This window comes from Teleopsis dalmanni, chromosome 2, assembly GCF_002237135.1.
Source record: "Teleopsis dalmanni isolate 2A chromosome 2, ASM223713v2, whole genome shotgun sequence".
NCBI lineage: Eukaryota > Metazoa > Arthropoda > Insecta > Diptera > Diopsidae > Teleopsis > Teleopsis dalmanni.
In genome coordinates, this window is record NC_051847.1 from 138,476,081 (window position 1) to 138,493,513 (window position 17,433).

The window sequence follows — 17,433 nt, forward strand, 5'->3', positions numbered from 1 at the left end:
TGAAGAAATGACACAACATGCCGAAAAACAGCCCAAACCTCCACCAATATTCGTAGATAGGGTGAATAACATAAATCCTCTCATAAATCTTTTGTCCTCACAAGTAGAAAACAATTTTGAGCTAAAAGTTTTAAACAACGAAAAGGTAAAAATCCAAGCAAAAACAACTGAGTCTTATGTTACAATAGTAAAGCAACTCGAATCGAAAAAAACCGAATTTTATACCTACAAGCCTAAAGATGAACGAAATTTTAAAGCTATCTTGAGAAATATGCATTCGTCTGTCAATACCGAGGACATTAAAACAGCTCTGGCGGAAATAGGCCATAAAGCTCTAAACGTGTTCAATATGAAACACAGAAAATCGAAAAAACCACTTCCTCTCTTCATTGTAGAACTTGAGCCTCAAGGAGATCTACAGCATAAAGAATTTGATGCATAGTCGAGTCACGTTTGAGCCTCCTCGTCCTAAACGAGACATTCCTCAGTGTAGTAACTGCCAAGACTATGGCCACACGAAAAGTTATTGTCGAAGACATCCGAGGTGCATCAAATGTGCAAAAAACCATTCTTCGTCTCAATGTCCAATCCAAGGAAGAAGTACTGAAGTCAAATGCGTATTATGCGAAGGAAATCATCCTGCAAATTATAAAGGCTGTTCGATATATAAGCAGCTACAAACCGCGAAATTTCCAACACTAAAACCTAAACCAACAACAACTACAAACAAAGAAACTGACGAAGAAAAAGACAAACTTTCTATCCCAAGGGATCCCAAAAGAAGTTATGCTAGTGTGCTAGTGGAACAATCACCTAAATCTCATACTATTCTTAAATCTCCAGATACCATGAGCGAAGTTCTAATAGTAGTTAAGCAAATGTTAGAACAAATCACTACGTTAATGAATGTTCTTGTCACGCTGACGACTAAATTATGTCCGACAGTGAATTAAATATAGTGCTCTGGAATGCGAATGGGCTGTCAAAACACTGTTTAGAGTTACAAGAATTTTTAAAAGATCAAAAAGTAGACATCATGCTAGTATCTGAAACACGTTTTACTTCAAAACATTATTTTAAAGTACCAGGCTATGACTTTTACCACACTATGCATCCCGATGGAACGGCTCATGGGGGAAGTGGCATTTTAGTTAAACCAAATATATTATACTTTGAAATGCAACAATACCGCACTGAAGAGATTCAAGCAACCAGCATATCAGTAAAAGATTGGTGTGGCTCAATCACAATAACATCAGTCTACTGTCCACCAAAACACGCAACTAAGACGGCAACATATAAAAAATCATTAGAACCTTAGGTAACAGATTTATTGCGGGGGGAGATTTTAATGCTAAACACGTTGAATGGGGCTCTCGGCTTTCAACACCCAAAGAACGACAGATGCTTGCGGCTATAAGAAGCGAAAACCTTTCAACTATCTCGTCTGGAGAACCAACTTATTGGCCCACGGATCCCAAAAAAATGCCAGACTTGTGTTAACCTACATCCGAAACGCACAACTGGGCACCTTAAAATTTTTAACAACATGTGGTCACCTAACCTATGTTTGACAGCGAATGACACAATCGAGTGAAGTAAGGATAACGGAAGTTCGATGGGTAGCGTCGTGAATAAATATATTGTTTTAGTTAAATAAAGTAAAGTAATGTTAAGTAAAAAGAAAGTCTATTAACGTTTTGTAGTTAACGCAAAAACCAAATTTAAATTAAACCAAAGTTTAAACTTGTTAGACTTTTGTGTTACCAAAGGAGTGCGACAAAACGACACTTTCTGTAAATCTAGCTTTGATCTTTCATCAGATCACTCGCCAGTATTATTACGGATAAAATCGAATATACAACTTAAAGTTCAAAAATGTTATCTGCACAACAAATTAACCAACTGGGATGCCTTTAGGCATACACTTAAGGCATTACTTGATGAAAAAATGGCGCTTAAAACAGACGAAGAAATTGCGCTTGCAACCGAACATCTTATAAGGAGTATTCAACAATCAGCCTGGAGATCCACGCCTTCAAACATGCAACAATTCGCCACACCATTATGTAGTATGACTCAAGAACTTATAAGAGCCAAAAGAGCAGCCAGAAGGCGCTGGCAACAAACCAAATCTCCGAAAGATAAAAAACTTTTTAATGTGCTGATCAAAAATCTAAAAGAACATCTGAAAACAACCAGAAATTTGGAAATACAAAGAAATCTCCAAAGACTAGACGCAACTACTTCCACCAACTACTCTCTCTGGCGAGCAATCAAGAAACAGACAACAACGCACAATGCACCAGTAAAAAACGAACTTGGGCAATGGGCCCGAACAGATACAGAAAAATGCAAAGTATTTAAGGACCATCTGTCTTCAGTTTTTGTTCCAAACATTAATGAAGCCCCAAATAGTATATCTGAAGAGATTAGAGAGGTTTTACTGCAAACGCACCAACTGGACCTTCCAATACAAAAATTCTCCATTTTCGACATAAAATTTGAAATCAAAAAACTAAAAATAAATAAAGCACCCGGCTATGACCTAATTACTTCAAAAATATTAAAGGAGTTACCGGATGAAGCAATAGTACTGCTGCGAAACATTTTTAATTCTATTGTCACAAAAGGCTTTATCCCTCCCCAATTCAAGGTGGCTCAAATCACCATGATACTCAAACCTGGAAAAACGGCAAAAGATGTTAAGTCATATAGACCAATTAGTCTTCTACCGGTTATGTCAAAGTTGTTGGAAAATTTATTTCTTACCAGATTAATGCCCATTGTCAATAGAAGGAGACTAATTCCGGAATATCAATTTGGTTTTAGAAAAAAACACAGTACAATAGAGCAAGTACACAGAGTGGTTAATGTTATACATACGGCATTTGACAAAAAGAAGTACTGCACAGCAGCATTTCTGGACATATCCCAGGCATTTGATAAAGTTTGGCATAATGGCCTATTGTTTAAGCTTAAAAAGATGCTCCCAACTAATTACTATATTTTCTTAAAATCTTACATCGAATCACGATATTTCTTTGTAAAACAGGGGAATGAAATGTCAACTTTGCAGCCAATTCAGGCTGGAGTGCCACAAGGCAGTGTCTTGGGACCAGTGTTATACTTACTCTTCACTAACGACTTGCCTACCACCGTTGGTACTGAGATTGGAACTTTTGCCGATGATACTGTGGTAATTGCTACAGACGAAAATCACCAGTTAGCATCCAACAAACTCCAGCGAGCGCTAGATAACATTTCCCAGTGGCTTAAAACCTGGAGAATAAAAGCAAATGAGACTAAGTCTTCACAAATAACTTTTACAATGAGAAGGAAAAATTGCCCACCGGTACGCCTTAACGATATTTTAATCCCTCAATCTACTCAAGTGAAATATTTAGGAATACACTTTGACACAAAACTAACTTGGAAGCACCATATTTTTACCAAAAGAAAAGCACTTGGCATCAGACTGCGGGAGCTCTACTGGATACTGAACAAAAGTTCAAAGCTTTCCGTGGAAAATAAACTTCTTATCTACAAAGCGATACTCAAACCAATCTGGACATATGGCATTGAACTCTGGGGAACTGCTGCATCTTCAAATATTGAGATTATTCAACGTTTTCAATCAAAAACCCTTAGATTAATCTTAGATGCTCCTAGATGCATAACAAATGAATGTATAGATTTTTAGATAGATTAGATTCTTTATTATTCAATTTCAAAAAAAAAATTTTTAACATAAATAAGTAATAAGCCTTAAGTCTAAAAACATTATAGTAACTTAAAAATATTGAATTGAACAAACAAAGAATACGACAATGACTTATAGTCGTCTGTCGGAGATGTTGGTTTAAAATAAATTTACTTTCTTGCATAACGTTTAGAAAATTAAAATTTAAAATTTACAAAATTAAAATTAAGAATTTACAAAATTTAAATTTACAAACTTAATTTATATTTACAATACAAAAAGGAATTATACAGAATTTAAATTAATTGTATATGCTTTTAAATATTAATTAAAAAGTATTAAATTCATTTATAATTAGTTTTCTGTATTTTAAAGCACTAGTAATATAGTTAATCAATTTTTTCCAGTTAGGATCATTTTCCCCATTAAGCACATTGATTACTTCCTCTTCCACTAACGTTTCTCTCTCAAAACAAATTCGTCTAAACGGCCTTAATATAGGACAGCGGCCTAAGAAGTGCTGTATGCTTTCCGTTTCATTGAGATTGCACAGTGTACAGTTTCTATTGTATTTGCCATCTAAATGAATTAAGTCGCATCTCGCCTTAAAAATCCACATTATGTGCGCACGACTGAAGCTTTCTGTAAAATATTGAGCCCCCAAGTTATGGTCTAGGTACTTATAAATTCTGCTTTCACTTCTCAATGCTTTTCGCCACATTTTTACTCTGTTTTCCACTTTTAAGTGATTTAATAATACGAAATTATTGTTCTTCCATTCTTGGCTTGTTGTTTCATCATTCCAAACTAGGCTTGACTCATTTCCCAAAACGTTTAGTCTCTCTGCCCAAAATACATTTTTTTGCAGAACTTTTTGTGACAATATTCTTGCCAATCTCCTTTCATTATATTCAAACAAAGTCTTGTAGACGTATCTTAAATGCAAGTCCATTGTGTACAAATGCCCGCTTTCCATATTTGATTCCAGCATTATGGCGTAGGTTGGAGTGAAATTGGGAAGCCTGTAAATTCTTTTGAAGAAGTAGCATTGTAATTTGTCTATTTCGCTAAACATGTCACTTCCCCAAATTTGCGCCGCATAGCCTTGTATGGCTCTACAAATAGCATTGAACATTTGCCACTTTGCCCTGATTGAAATTTTATCGTTATTTAAATACGTACTCCAAGTGGCATTTATGCTTGATTTTGCAGATATATTCCTGTTTTCCAGGTGTTTTTTAAATATCATTTTTGGCGTGAGCGTTACCCCTAAATATGTATATTCAGCGACTATTTTAAGCACTTCCCCTTTGTATGTCCACCTTTCTCTACTAGACAGCCTACCGCCTTTTCTAAACACCATGACTGCCGATTTGGCTAAATTTACCTCTAAATTCCAACTGTCGCAGTATGTTTCAAGATTCCATATCATTTTCTGTAGCGTTTCTGCATCATCGGACAAGATGACTATATCATCTGCATATAACAACAGCCTTATATTCAGTTCTTCCACCTGCAAACCACCGTCCAAATAATCGTGTAAGTCGTTGAGATATAACGCAAACAGAAGGGGGGAAAGCAAACAACCTTGTTTGACACCAGAAATTGTGCTAAAACTGTCAGATACTTCGCTTCCGTTCCAAACTACCGAATTTGTCGTCTCGTAAATCTGCTCAATAAAATCTGCAAATTTGCTTGAAACGCCTATGCTCCTCAGTTTGTACATAAGTAATTTTCTAGCGATTTTATCAAAAGCCGCCTTTAGATCTATAAACACAGCGTATACTTTCTTTTTTTCATTAAATTTCAACTTTACGATGGATGTTAGATTGTATAGGTTGTCAACCGTGGAATAGTTTTTACGAAATCCTGCTTGGTATTCAGACATGATGTTATTGTTTTCAACCCAACTGGATAATCTTTCATTGAGCACACCCATCAATATTTTTGCTTTTGTGTTCATAAATGCCACACCCCTATAATTGGTTACAACTGAACTATCTCCCTTCTTGTGTATTGGAAATATTATACTCGGTTCAGAACTTGAATCTGCCCTTCCTGAGTCGTACATCTGGTTGTATGCCTTCGCGAGTTGCTCTAAAAATTCCGTATTTGCATTTTTGTAAAATTCGTAAGGGATTCTATCTAAACCTGGTGCTTTTCCGTCTTTCGCTTTTTTCAAGACCTGCAATATCTCACCCACCATTATAGGTTTGTCGAGCTCGTCTATTTCTATAAAGTTTGGAGCATAATGCACATCTTTCGCCGTTTGCGTGTGATTAAGAAGATTTTCAAAGTGTGTCTTAAACTCATTTGGTGCAATTCGTACCTCATTTATTAAAGGCCTATTTCTTAGCTCTTTAACTAGCTTCCACCATTCTTTGCCATTTTTAATTGTGTTTATACGTGTCTCTAGATTTCTATAATATTCAGCTTTACTTTTCAGACATACATCTTTATATTTCTTATTTGCTTCTAAGTAATTTGCTCTAGTAGCGCTGCTCTCTGTTCTTCTATATTTTCTCAACAAGTGTTTAGCTTTTTTCTTCGCGACAAAGCATCGGAAGTTATACCATTTTGATTTTTTGGTATAGAATCCCTTACATTTTCGTATTTTGGGAGTAGATTTTAGTATAACATCAGTTAAATCTGATAAGTCTAGATGTGTTTTATTTTGCAGCTTTGTCCTTATATTTTCCTTAAGTTTTTTGCTATATTGAACCCTATTTGCATCTTTCCATTTGAGGGTCGGAAGCAGTTTTCGTTCCGTGTTTTGTTGTATTTCACATTGCAATTTTAAACTTATCACCAAAGGCATATGATCGGACCATTCTCTTTCTTCTACCGTAAAGGTTTCTACATATGTCAGCATTTCTTGTGAAACTGTGCATAAATCATTTACCGCAGAACCATTACTACTTATATATGTGACGTTGCCTTCTATGTCTCCTGCCGTTCTTCCATTAAGCACTATTTGGCCATAATCACAGCACAGCTCAATAAACTTTTTTCCTCTGCTGTTAGCGACTACGTCTTTTGATTGTCTACACTCAACGCCTGATTTAAATTCATTTAAAAATATTTCTTCAATGTTTTGCTGTATATTTCCTATTCTGACATTTAAATCGCCAATTAAAATTGTATTTTCAACGTTTTCCTCCACCAGATGATTTGCCAGTTGTTGGAAATTATTTTCCCAATCGTTACAGTTTAGATATAACGGGACTATTTTGAAATTTATATATTTTGTTTTTATGTTGATAATGTTAATATTATTTATATTTTCAAAGCAATACATAAAGCCAGCATTCCTTAGTTCTTTTTTAATTCCATACATTTCTCCACCACTAGCACGGCCGAATTGACTTGTTCTAGTAGCTTTTTTGAAATGTAATTCGAAACCCGAGAAAAATTTTTTATAGTTTTCCAAGTCTTTCTCCTCTATATGTGTTTCTAGAAAACAAAATATATCATGGCCTTTGACGAATTCGAAAAAATCTGGAAAGATCATTTTATTTTTTAAACCGTTTATATTGTATGACAAAATACGCAAGTTTCTAAAATTATTAACTATATTACTAGTACTACTATTTTCATTTCCTCCGCAGACAGCGCGTCCCTATTTCTTTTCTAATATTTTTAAAAGATTTACATAATTAATATCTATTTTTGTAGCTAATTCTTTATACAATATTTTTAAAACCATTTCGCCTTTTTGATCATTACAAACAAGTTCATTTTTATTGTTCCACCTTAGCCAGTAGTCTCCAATTCTTAATTTTTCATTTCTAACGCTGACCCTGTGTACTTTACTTACTGTGAGAATTTTCTGTTTTAAAATCAACATAAGTTTTTTATGTAGTAGTTTACCAGCATCAAGATCCCGTTCTAAAGTGATTTGTGACCCTTTTAGATTTTTACTTTTGCTAAGCAGCTTTTCTACAGAGTTTGCTGTGTCCAACTCTACAACGACATTCACCTTTCCGTCGTACTCGCTTAACTTTCTTACCGAAGCTATCGGCAGTGGGCTTGGAATATTTAGAACTTCGTTGCATAGTTGAGTTACACGATCGAATGTCCGTTGATTGGCATCACAAGCTAGGCCGCGGATTACAATATTTTTCCTCTTGCTTTGGTTCTCCAAATGTGATATTCGCCTGCTATCAACTTCTTTCGATTCTTTAATTTGTTGCATTTCTTCTCTAAGCTTAGCATTTTCTTCCTTCAGACTTTGAATTTGATTCGCATTTTCTACTAACTTATCTTTTATATCCTCTATATCCGTTTTCGTTGCCAAATTTTTCATTTTGTCATCTAAAAGTTCAGCAAACATCGCCTTCATATCTTGTATATTCATTGTGTTGATAGTTTGTTGTTCACCAGGGCTGCTTCGCATACGCTTTGCTGTAACTTTTGTAGGTGTTTGTCTGAGCTGATGACTCTCCTCTGTTATTTGTGCCTTGGTTGTATTTGTATTTTCCATGAAGCGAAATAGACTTCTTGACGCTACTGATCTCTTATGCAAATGACAGTTATAGGTGGCGCCCTTGTTATATTTTGTCGAAGATTAATAGCTTTGATTTTAAAACAATTCAAAGTTATTGTTTCAGTTTAATTACGGTCCAGTTGCAGGCATTCCACACCCAAGCACGTATAGTGATGACAACAACCCCCGTTCCTAAAAACAAAAAATTCGTTCGCTTTACCAAAGTTTAATAATTAGTTTGAAAGCTCGACTTAAATATCGACATATAACACGGCGAATATATAATATCGGCATATAACACGGCGAATATAAATACTTTTCGCTTGTTTTTATCAGGAACTGTAATTCTAGTTCTTGTCTGTCGAAGTCTCACTTTAAATTACAAAGTAAATTTAATTATTGGTTCACTTAATTCACTGAACTCAATTGCACTGCGTTAGCGGACACTTTTAATTGTTAGAAAATTTCCGAGTATCACCAATTAAACACAATTATACCAATAGATTTTAAAAAAATACCCCGCGCTCGAGAACTTTTAATACTTTGCTTTATTAGGGTTACCAAGCATATCCTGAATGCATACATCGAATGCATACAAATGAATGTATACATCGCGATCTCAACGTTCCGGTAGTTAAGGATGTCATAAAAAGCCAAGCCAGTAAACACAAAAAACGTATGTTACATCATCCTAACCTCTTTATGAGCAGAATTATAGCAGAAGGAAGAACATTCACACGCCTTCGCAAACAAACGCCATTGGAACTTTAATGTGTCTGACTTCAACAGACTGAGCTCAGTCTATTCAAGCTCAAAATGGTCTTTTAAGTATTTAGTCACTTTTAAATATTGTTTATTGTCTACTCTGAATTGACAGATCGCAATAAAAGAAAATAAAATTAAAAAAAAAAAAATATTACAGAAATTTTGGAAAATTGAAGAATTAGAAAGCGATCGTAAAATTAATTACTCAAAGGAGGAGTTGGATTGTGAGAAACATTTTGTAGAAAATTCTCCAATTATGAGTAATGGTCAAATACAAGTTCGATTACCATTTAAAGAGTCTCCAGAAGTTTTAGGTGAATCATTTGAAATGGCAAAACGAAGATTCCTTTCACTTGGGCGTCGATTAGAGCGTCAGCAGACTATCAAAGAGGATTATGTTAAGTTCATGCTAGAATATGTGATGTTAGGTCATATGAGTCGTGTCGACAACTTTGACAATATCACACCGCACTATATAATACCTCATCATTGCATATTGCGGCCTCAAAGTACCACAACAAAATTACGCGTCGTATTTGATGCATCTGCACGCACATCATTGGGTCGATCACTTAATGAAATCTTAATGGTGGGACCTACAATTCAGCAGGATCTTATTTTGACATTATTGACATTTCGTTTATATCGCTATGCACTGACTGCGGATATATCAAAAATGTATCGACAGTTTGTAGTTGATCCAAGAGATCGTAATTTTCAATTAGTTATTTGGAGAAATACTGTTAATGAACCTCTGCAACTTTTTCAGCTCAACACAGTAACTTACGGAATGTCACCAGCACCATTTCTGGCCATCAGAAGCCTGACTTACCTTGCAAATGCGTATCAGAAGGAGATGCCAATTGGAGCTTCAGTTTTGAGAAATGACTTGTATGTTGATGAATTGCTTACGGGAGCAGACACAATTGAAGAGCTTTGCATCAAAGTATCACAAGTGACTAAGATAGCAGCAAATGCAGGATTACAATTGGCAAAATGGAGCTCCAACCACAAAAATTGGGTAAAGTGACGAATACCAAATTCTTTTAAACGAAAATGATATTACCAAAGCTCTCGGTTTGGCGTGGAGGCCACCAGATGACGTTTTTTGCTTTCAATATAAGCAACAAGAGTCAAAGGCTGCGACCAAACGTACTATTTTATCAGTTGTTGCTCGAATTTTTGATCTTTTGGGACTATTGAGTCCTATTGTTATACGATGTAAAATCTTGATACAGGAATTATGGATTCATCAACTGGGTTGGGATGATCCATTGCCTCCAATTCTAAACCAATCATGCATACAAATTCAATCTGATATGGAATATCTTAACCACATTGAAGTACCTAGATATGTTTTAACATCATCAGCTTGCTACAGTCAGGTACACGAATTTGCCGATGCTTCTGAACGAGCATTCGGATGTTGTATATATATTCGGTCAAGGCATAATGGCTTTTACAAATCCTCGTTGTTAATATCGAAATCAAAGGTTGCGCCGATCAAAGCAGTATCGCTGCCTCGTTTAGAATTATGCGCTGCCGTACTTCTTTGTAAAACTTGAAACAAAATAAAACCTAAAGTATTACCATTTATTAATGAAATCTTTTCTTGGACAGATTCTAAAATTGTGTTACATTGGATGAAGATGCATTCGTCAACTTTAAATTGTTTTGTAGCTAACCGTGTTTCTGAACTGCAAGACTATTCGCGCGGCATTACGTGGAGTCACGTCCCAAGTAAGCAAAACCCAGCTGATATAGTATCTCAAGGCTGTCGAGCACGCGAGCTGAAGGATTCGATTTAGTCTTGTGGACCAAAGTTTTTGTCGCTTCCATTAGCAGAAAGGCCAAAAGAAACATCGACAACTGAACTTCTAGCAAAAGACCTTGAACAACGTAAACCTACAGTCTTGAAATGTAGCAACAGTGGTATCGATGAACATATATTCAATAAAATTATTGACGATTTTTCCTCATTTCGTCGTATTGTTCGAATAATATCATATATCCTTCGAGTGTTCAACAAAGTACCAATAAACAAAAATCAAACCGTAAACGATGTGAGTCCAATTACAGTGCATGAATTTTAAGAATCATTTTGGCGTATTATATCACACCTTCAACATTGTACATATCACAGTGTAATATCATCGCTTCAATCGGGTAAAATCCTGAATCCAGACTTGCAAAAACTGAACCCTTTTTTGGATAAAATGGTCACTGCAAGCGGAACATTTAATATAATTCGAGTAGGAGGACGATTGACCAATGCACCAATAGGTTTTAATGCAAAATTTTCAGCTTTACTGCCACGTGATAATCGGTTTTCTCAAATTTTTGTGGAGTACTTACATCGTAAACACATGCACATTGGCCCTAAGGTTTTAATTAGTCTAATACGATCTCAAGTATGGATAATTAATGCTCGGGAAGTAGCTCGAAAGATAGTGCGTAACTGCGTACACTGTTTCCACTATAAACCGAAGCTGCTACAACAAATCATGGGCTCGCTGCCAGCGGATCGATTAGTTGCGAACCGACCTTTTCTAATATCAGGAGTTTATTTATGTGGACCATTTTATACAACGTATCGTATTCGCAGTAAAGTCCCATACAAAACTTATATAACAATTTTTGTCTGCTTTTCATCAAAGGCAGTTCACACTGAATTAATATCAGATTTATCCACTAATAATTTCATTCTAGGCCTAAAACGATTCATAGCACGTCGTGGACTGCCGCAGCGTATTTATTGTGGCAATGCAACAAATTTCACAGGCGCGAGTTATGTGACACCCCAGTTACATAACAAGTTATTGCCCCAGACACAGCACATGCAGCGACACACTACGAGTATATACGTATATCATATATTTTGTATTTTATTTCTTAGCACAATAATTATTGTAACCATATATTTATGTGAACTAAAATTTATTTCTTGATTATGTAAACATATGCTACATAAGCATATTTTAATGTATAAAATATTGTATTTTAAATAATTAAGTTCAAAATAAAGCTAACAATTGAAGCGAATGCTTCTAATAAAAATATTTTTTTATTTTAATAAGTCGTACGGACACTTAACTGGCGCAGTCGGTAAGCCTGATTGGCGGTGAAAGTGCACTAAAAACATTAACACATAAAAGTGACTAAAATTTTTTAAATGAGTATATTAAAAAAAAAACACTTAACTAAAAATTTTTTTAAATCTAAACAAATATTTCAAAACTTGAAAAAACGATAAAATTTTTCGAAACTTAAAAGTGTCCAAAATTTGACTAAAAATTTTTAAATACAAATAAAGTGACCATTGAAAGAAGATTATAAATAATAACTGTTATAATCTAGTATGTTTTGCATTAGTTTAAGCAATCTTAAATAATGAAATGTAAACAAAATTTAGTTAAATATAAACTGTCAATCTTGTCGGTTGTATTTACTTCAGTTGGCGACGAGGATAAAAATCTGCAATTATTCAATCGCTTTCACGCTTATTTCGTACCGTTCAATTTTAAATACAATCATGCCGGGCGAAAGTGAAATTTATAAGCAATTGCTTAAAGAACAACAAGAGTTCTCAAAAAATTTACTGAAACAACAACGTGAGTGGATGGACTCAATGTTCCAAAAACAAGGTACTGCCGGTGTATCTGAAAGAAATAACAACATTGTTCCAGTATTTCACAAATTTTCGAAAGAACAGCAAACCTGGGAATCGTACTTAGAACAACTTAACCAACATTTTTTAGCATATTCAGTTCAGTGCAGTGAAAAACAAAAATCATTTTTCTTGTCTTGGATTGGCACAGAAAATTTTGAGCTGCTAAAAAATCTTTTCGGTAACACGAAAGTACAAGAACAATCTTTCGAAAATTTAACGAAAAAACTAACGGATCATTTCCAGTCGAAACGACATGTGGTCGCTGCACGTTACGATTTTTTAAAAAGGGAAATGAAGCCACATCAATCATACAGAGAGTGGGTAGCCGATCTCCGCGGATTGGCAAGAGAGTGTAACTTTTCGTGCTCAGCCCAGAATTGTTTACACAATTTCGTGGATGATATGATTCGTGACCAAATTATTATACGTACACCTCACGATGCAGTGCGCACGGCTGCGTTCCAAAAGCCCCAGCCGACACTTGCTGATGTTTTGCAGATTGCAGAATTGTACGAAACAACCACTAAAACGGTGGCAACAATTAAAGAACAAACGATCGAAAAGTCAATGCCTGTTAATTCAGTTGGTACAATTATAAAATAACCGGGTGTTTTCAACAATAACAATAATAAAGTAAAATTCAAATCATGTTCTGGCTGTGGAAACTCTCATGCAAGAGAAAACTGTAAATTTAGAAATGCTGTTTGCAATAGATGTAGCAAAATTGGACATATTGCGCCAGTGTGCATGTCAAAACAAAACAAGAACAACAAACGTAATTTAGGTGATGAAAACAAGAAGAAAGATTACCGTCGTAAAAGTCACAACATTGGTACTGTTGAAACAATTAACAGTTTAACAGGTATTGTAAAAACTGAAAGCAATAAGAATTACATTGACTTGGAAATTTGTAATAAAATTGTGTCTTTCCAAATGGATTCTGGTGCAACAGTTTCTTTAATAAATAAGCGAACATTCAAAACTCTAAATTGCCCAAAGTTGCGAAATTGTACAAAAACCTTATTTGGTTTTGGCAAAAATGAAATTCCAGTGCTTGGTGAACTTTGCGTAGATATCAAATGTGGCGGAAAAGAAAGGGAAGTGGTAATCGTTGTCGTGGATGTCGAAAACTGTAACAATTTATTCGGTTTCGATTTATTTAAAGAATTCGGGTTTGAGATTCAACAAATTTGTAACTGTGAATCAGTTAGTGAATCGCACAGAATTAGCGAGCTGTGTAAGAAATATGGTGATATTTTTGAACCAGCTCTTGGTACAATAAAAAACTTTAAGGTCAGTATTTTTTTAAAGCCAAATGCACATCCGAAATTTTACAAAAGCCGACAAATTCCATTTTCGCAAATGTCACTTTTCAAGAAAGAAGTCGATCGATTGACAAATGCGGGTATTTGGAAACCTGTGAAGTTTTCCCAATGGGCTTCGCCTATTGTACTAGCGCCAAAAGCTGATGGTTCCATAAGAATTTGTGGGGATTTTAAACAAGCAGTCAATGTGCAAATTGACATTGAACAATATCCTTTGCCCATACGCGAAAGTCTTTTCCATAAAATTAATTGCGGTCAACATTTTACAAAAATCGACCTTAAGGATGCGTATTTACAAATGGAACTCGACGATGAAGCAAAAACAATAATGGTTGTCAACACTCCACTTGGGTTATTCCAATACCAACGTTTACCGTTTGGAATTGCAAGCGCTCCAGCTATATTCCAAAGATATCTTGAGCAGTTACTTCAAGGCGTAGAAGGTTGCGGAAATTATCTCGATGACATTATCATCTCCGCACCTACATTTCAACAACACATCAGCCGCCTAGAACAAGTACTTCGTATTTTGCAACAAAATGGTATCAGGTGCAAGCAAGAAAAATGTTTCTTTCTGCGAGATAAAATCGAATATCTCGGGCGTCAAATTAGTGCAAAAGGTATATTGCCAGATGAGTCAGGACTAAAAGCAGTAAAAAACCTGCAGCCGCCTAAAGATCTAAAGCAAGCAGAAGCATTCATGGGTAAGGTAAACTATTACCATAATTTTATACCTAATTTTTCGCAATTATCCGCGCCAATCAACATGCTGCGCCGAAAAAATGTAAAATTCACATGGGGTACAGCACAACAACAAGCATTTATAGCTCTTAAAACGCATATTCTCAATGCAGCGCAATTAGCACATTATCAGGAAGATTTACCGTTGGTTCTAGCTACAGATGCCTCCTCCTATGGCATAGGAGTCGTGCTCTCGCATACGTACGTTGACGGTACAGAAAGGCCTATTGCTTTTGCATCTAAAACTCTCGACATTCATCAACGACGATATAGTCAGATAGAGAAGGAAGGACTAGCTATCGTTTTTGGAGTCAAGCGTTTCCATCAATATTTATACGGAAGAAGATTCACCTTGGTTACTGACCACAAACCTCTTGTTAGCATTTTTAATCCAATTCATCAGTTGCCGTCGATGACGTCACATCGTTTACAGCGATGGGCTATTATACTAATGGCTTATCAGTATGATGTTCGGTATCGTAAAACTACTGAGCATGGAAATGCCGATGCTTTATCTCGTTTACCTGTTGGTGAAGACAAAACTTTTGATCATGAAGAATCCTGTTTCAACATCAATGAACTTAACACACCTATCGACGCTGAAATAATTCGTCAGCATGCCAAAAATGACCCAATTCTTCGCCGAGTTTATTTTCTCGTTACAAACGGTTGGCCTGAAAAGCTAATGCCTCAAGATGCTGATCTTCGATCATTTTTCAATCATCGCTTTGCTTTAATACTAAACAACAATTTGCTTTGCCTCCAGACGGAGTACAACCGGGTTGTCATTCCAGCCTCCCTTAAGCAGAAAATTCTTAAACTTCTTCATGATGGTCATTGGGGAGTATCGAGAATGAAACAGCTAGCTCGACAACATGTCTGGTGGACTAATATTGACAAAGACATCGCACAATTAACTGAAAATTGTGATGTGTGCAAAATTGCAAATCCTGTTCACACACGTGAATACTTAAGCTGGCCTGAAGCTGATCGACCTTGGGAGAGAGTACATATCGACTTTGCTGGTCCATTTTGTAATTCAATGTGGCTAATTTGTGTCGACGCTTTCTCACAATTTCCGTTCGTTGTACAACTATCTACAACAACAACGGCTGACACCATATCAGCATTGTCTTCTATATTTTCTCTGGAAGGTATACCAGAAACCATCGTAAGTGACAATGGTCCGCAATTTACAGCTGAAGCATTCAAACATTTTTGCTCAAAACTTGGCATCAAACATATAACAACAGCGCCGTTTCATCCAGCCTCAAACGGGTTAGCCGAACGATTCGTCAGATCTTTTAAAACTGCTGTTCAGAAAAACATTGACGATGGATTGTCTCTCAAATTCGCTGTATCAAAATATCTTGCAACATATCGTGCAATGCCGAATGCTGAAGGTAAATCACCTGCAGAACTTTTACATGGAAGGCCTGTTCGTACCTTGTTGAGTCAACTGTTTGAATCGCCTAGAAAGCACCTTGAAGCTTCGAAACGGAAAATGAAATTCAGTCTAAAGCAACCCGTCTTCGCTCGAAACTACGCAAGAGGGGAAAAATGGATAAAAGGAGTTATTGTAAAACAACTTGGTAAAATGGTTTACAGAGTGAACACATCTTTTGGTTACATCAAACGTCATGTTAATCAGCTTAAAACTAGAAGTAGCTCTGACCTCTCTTCACAACCAATTTTTGAATTCGCTCCAAATTTCATCAATGCCACACCGCCTTCATCTAGCCAATCAACATTAATGCCTAGTGAAGAACGTTCTACCGAAGTAGTTCAACTTCGAAAAAGTTGTCGTATTCGGAAGGATGTAAATCGATTTGAATCCGACGATTTCAGGAAAACTTAAACCTTGTCAAAAATTAAGGGCGGAGAAAGTGTTATAATCTAGTATGTTTTGCATTAGTTTAAGCAATCTTAAATAATGAAATGTAAACAAAATTTAGTTAAATATAAACTGTCAATCTTGTCGGTTGTATTTACTTCAATAACAATAAACAATAAAGTGTATATGCTTGTTAGAAGAAGATCAACAACATATAAATGTTCGTATTGACTGAATATCAGTACAGACATATAAATTAAATACAGAAAATATATATAAAAAAGAGGATACCTCAGCAATATACAATAAACAGTATATGCTTGATTAAGAAAGGTTACCAACATAAACAACAAAATAAGATTTACAACAACAAGATTAACCACAAAATAAAAAAAACAATATATACAAGTGCACGACACTGCTGGATTTTAATCCTTTACAATCAGAAGAATAACACTATAAATATGCAGACAGCAGTATATCTTGGATGCATGTAAGTCAAAATTGAACAATAAAAAAATATGTATGTAAAATCATAAACAAAAAAACATATGCATTCGAAATCCCGATTTTCACCCTACTCAATAATAAAATTTAGAAGTTTAGGAGGAATACCAGAAATTGAGTCAAATTAAGATTTGCCACAGATAGAAACTCAAAATTCACCCCCTATGGACATTTTCAACAGTCTAAGAATCTCAGACGCAATTAATATTTTGCCAAAATTTGATGGCAACCCAAATTCCCTATACGAATTTATCAATAATGTAAAAGAAATTTTACTCTTTATTAGGGGAACAGATAATACACCCTATGGCCAAATCCTTCTAAGAGCGATTAGAAACAAAATCGAAGGAAAGGCCAATGAAATCTTAAACATGTACGGAACCCCACTTATTTGGGACGACA

At 35.5% G+C, this 17,433-nt stretch overlaps 2 protein-coding genes across 2 annotated transcripts; both read left to right on the forward strand.

Moving 5' to 3' along the window:
* Positions 1-8,777: 8,777 nt before the first annotated feature.
* LOC119675821 lies at positions 8,778-10,762 on the forward strand. Its single transcript, XM_038087039.1, has 4 exons — positions 8,778-8,819; positions 9,112-9,975; positions 10,193-10,379; positions 10,575-10,762. Exons 1-4 carry the CDS (start codon positions 8,778-8,780, stop codon positions 10,760-10,762), a joined length of 1,281 nt encoding a protein of 426 aa, XP_037942967.1.
* A 408-nt stretch (positions 10,763-11,170) lies between these two features.
* LOC119675822 (uncharacterized protein K02A2.6-like) lies at positions 11,171-16,548 on the forward strand. The gene is made up of 6 exons (XM_038087040.1): positions 11,171-11,702; positions 12,773-13,210; positions 13,259-13,917; positions 14,002-14,491; positions 14,570-15,387; positions 15,457-16,548. Exons 1-6 carry the CDS (start codon positions 11,171-11,173, stop codon positions 16,546-16,548), a joined length of 4,029 nt encoding a protein of 1,342 aa, XP_037942968.1.
* The last annotated feature ends 885 nt before the right edge of the window (positions 16,549-17,433 follow it).

What these genes read in the sequence shown, in the direction of transcription:
- LOC119675821 (XM_038087039.1), top strand. Translation starts at nt 8,778, where the DNA reads ATGCATACAAATGAATGTATACATCGCGATCTCAACGTTCCG. An exon ending in ATCGCGATCTCAACGTTCCG is followed by an intron (nt 8,820 to 9,111) that starts GTAGTTAAGGAT and finishes AAAATATTACAG; the next exon opens with AAATTTTGGAAAATTGAAGA. An exon ending in GCTCCAACCACAAAAATTGG is followed by an intron (nt 9,976 to 10,192) that starts GTAAAGTGACGA and finishes ATCTTGATACAG; the next exon opens with GAATTATGGATTCATCAACT.
- LOC119675822 (XM_038087040.1), top strand. Translation starts at nt 11,171, where the DNA reads ATGGTCACTGCAAGCGGAACATTTAATATAATTCGAGTAGGAGGACGA. An exon ending in AATGCCTGTTAATTCAGTTG is followed by an intron (nt 13,211 to 13,258) that starts GTACAATTATAA and finishes ACAATAATAAAG; the next exon opens with TAAAATTCAAATCATGTTCT. An exon ending in TCGTATTTTGCAACAAAATG is followed by an intron (nt 14,492 to 14,569) that starts GTATCAGGTGCA and finishes TTAGTGCAAAAG; the next exon opens with GTATATTGCCAGATGAGTCA.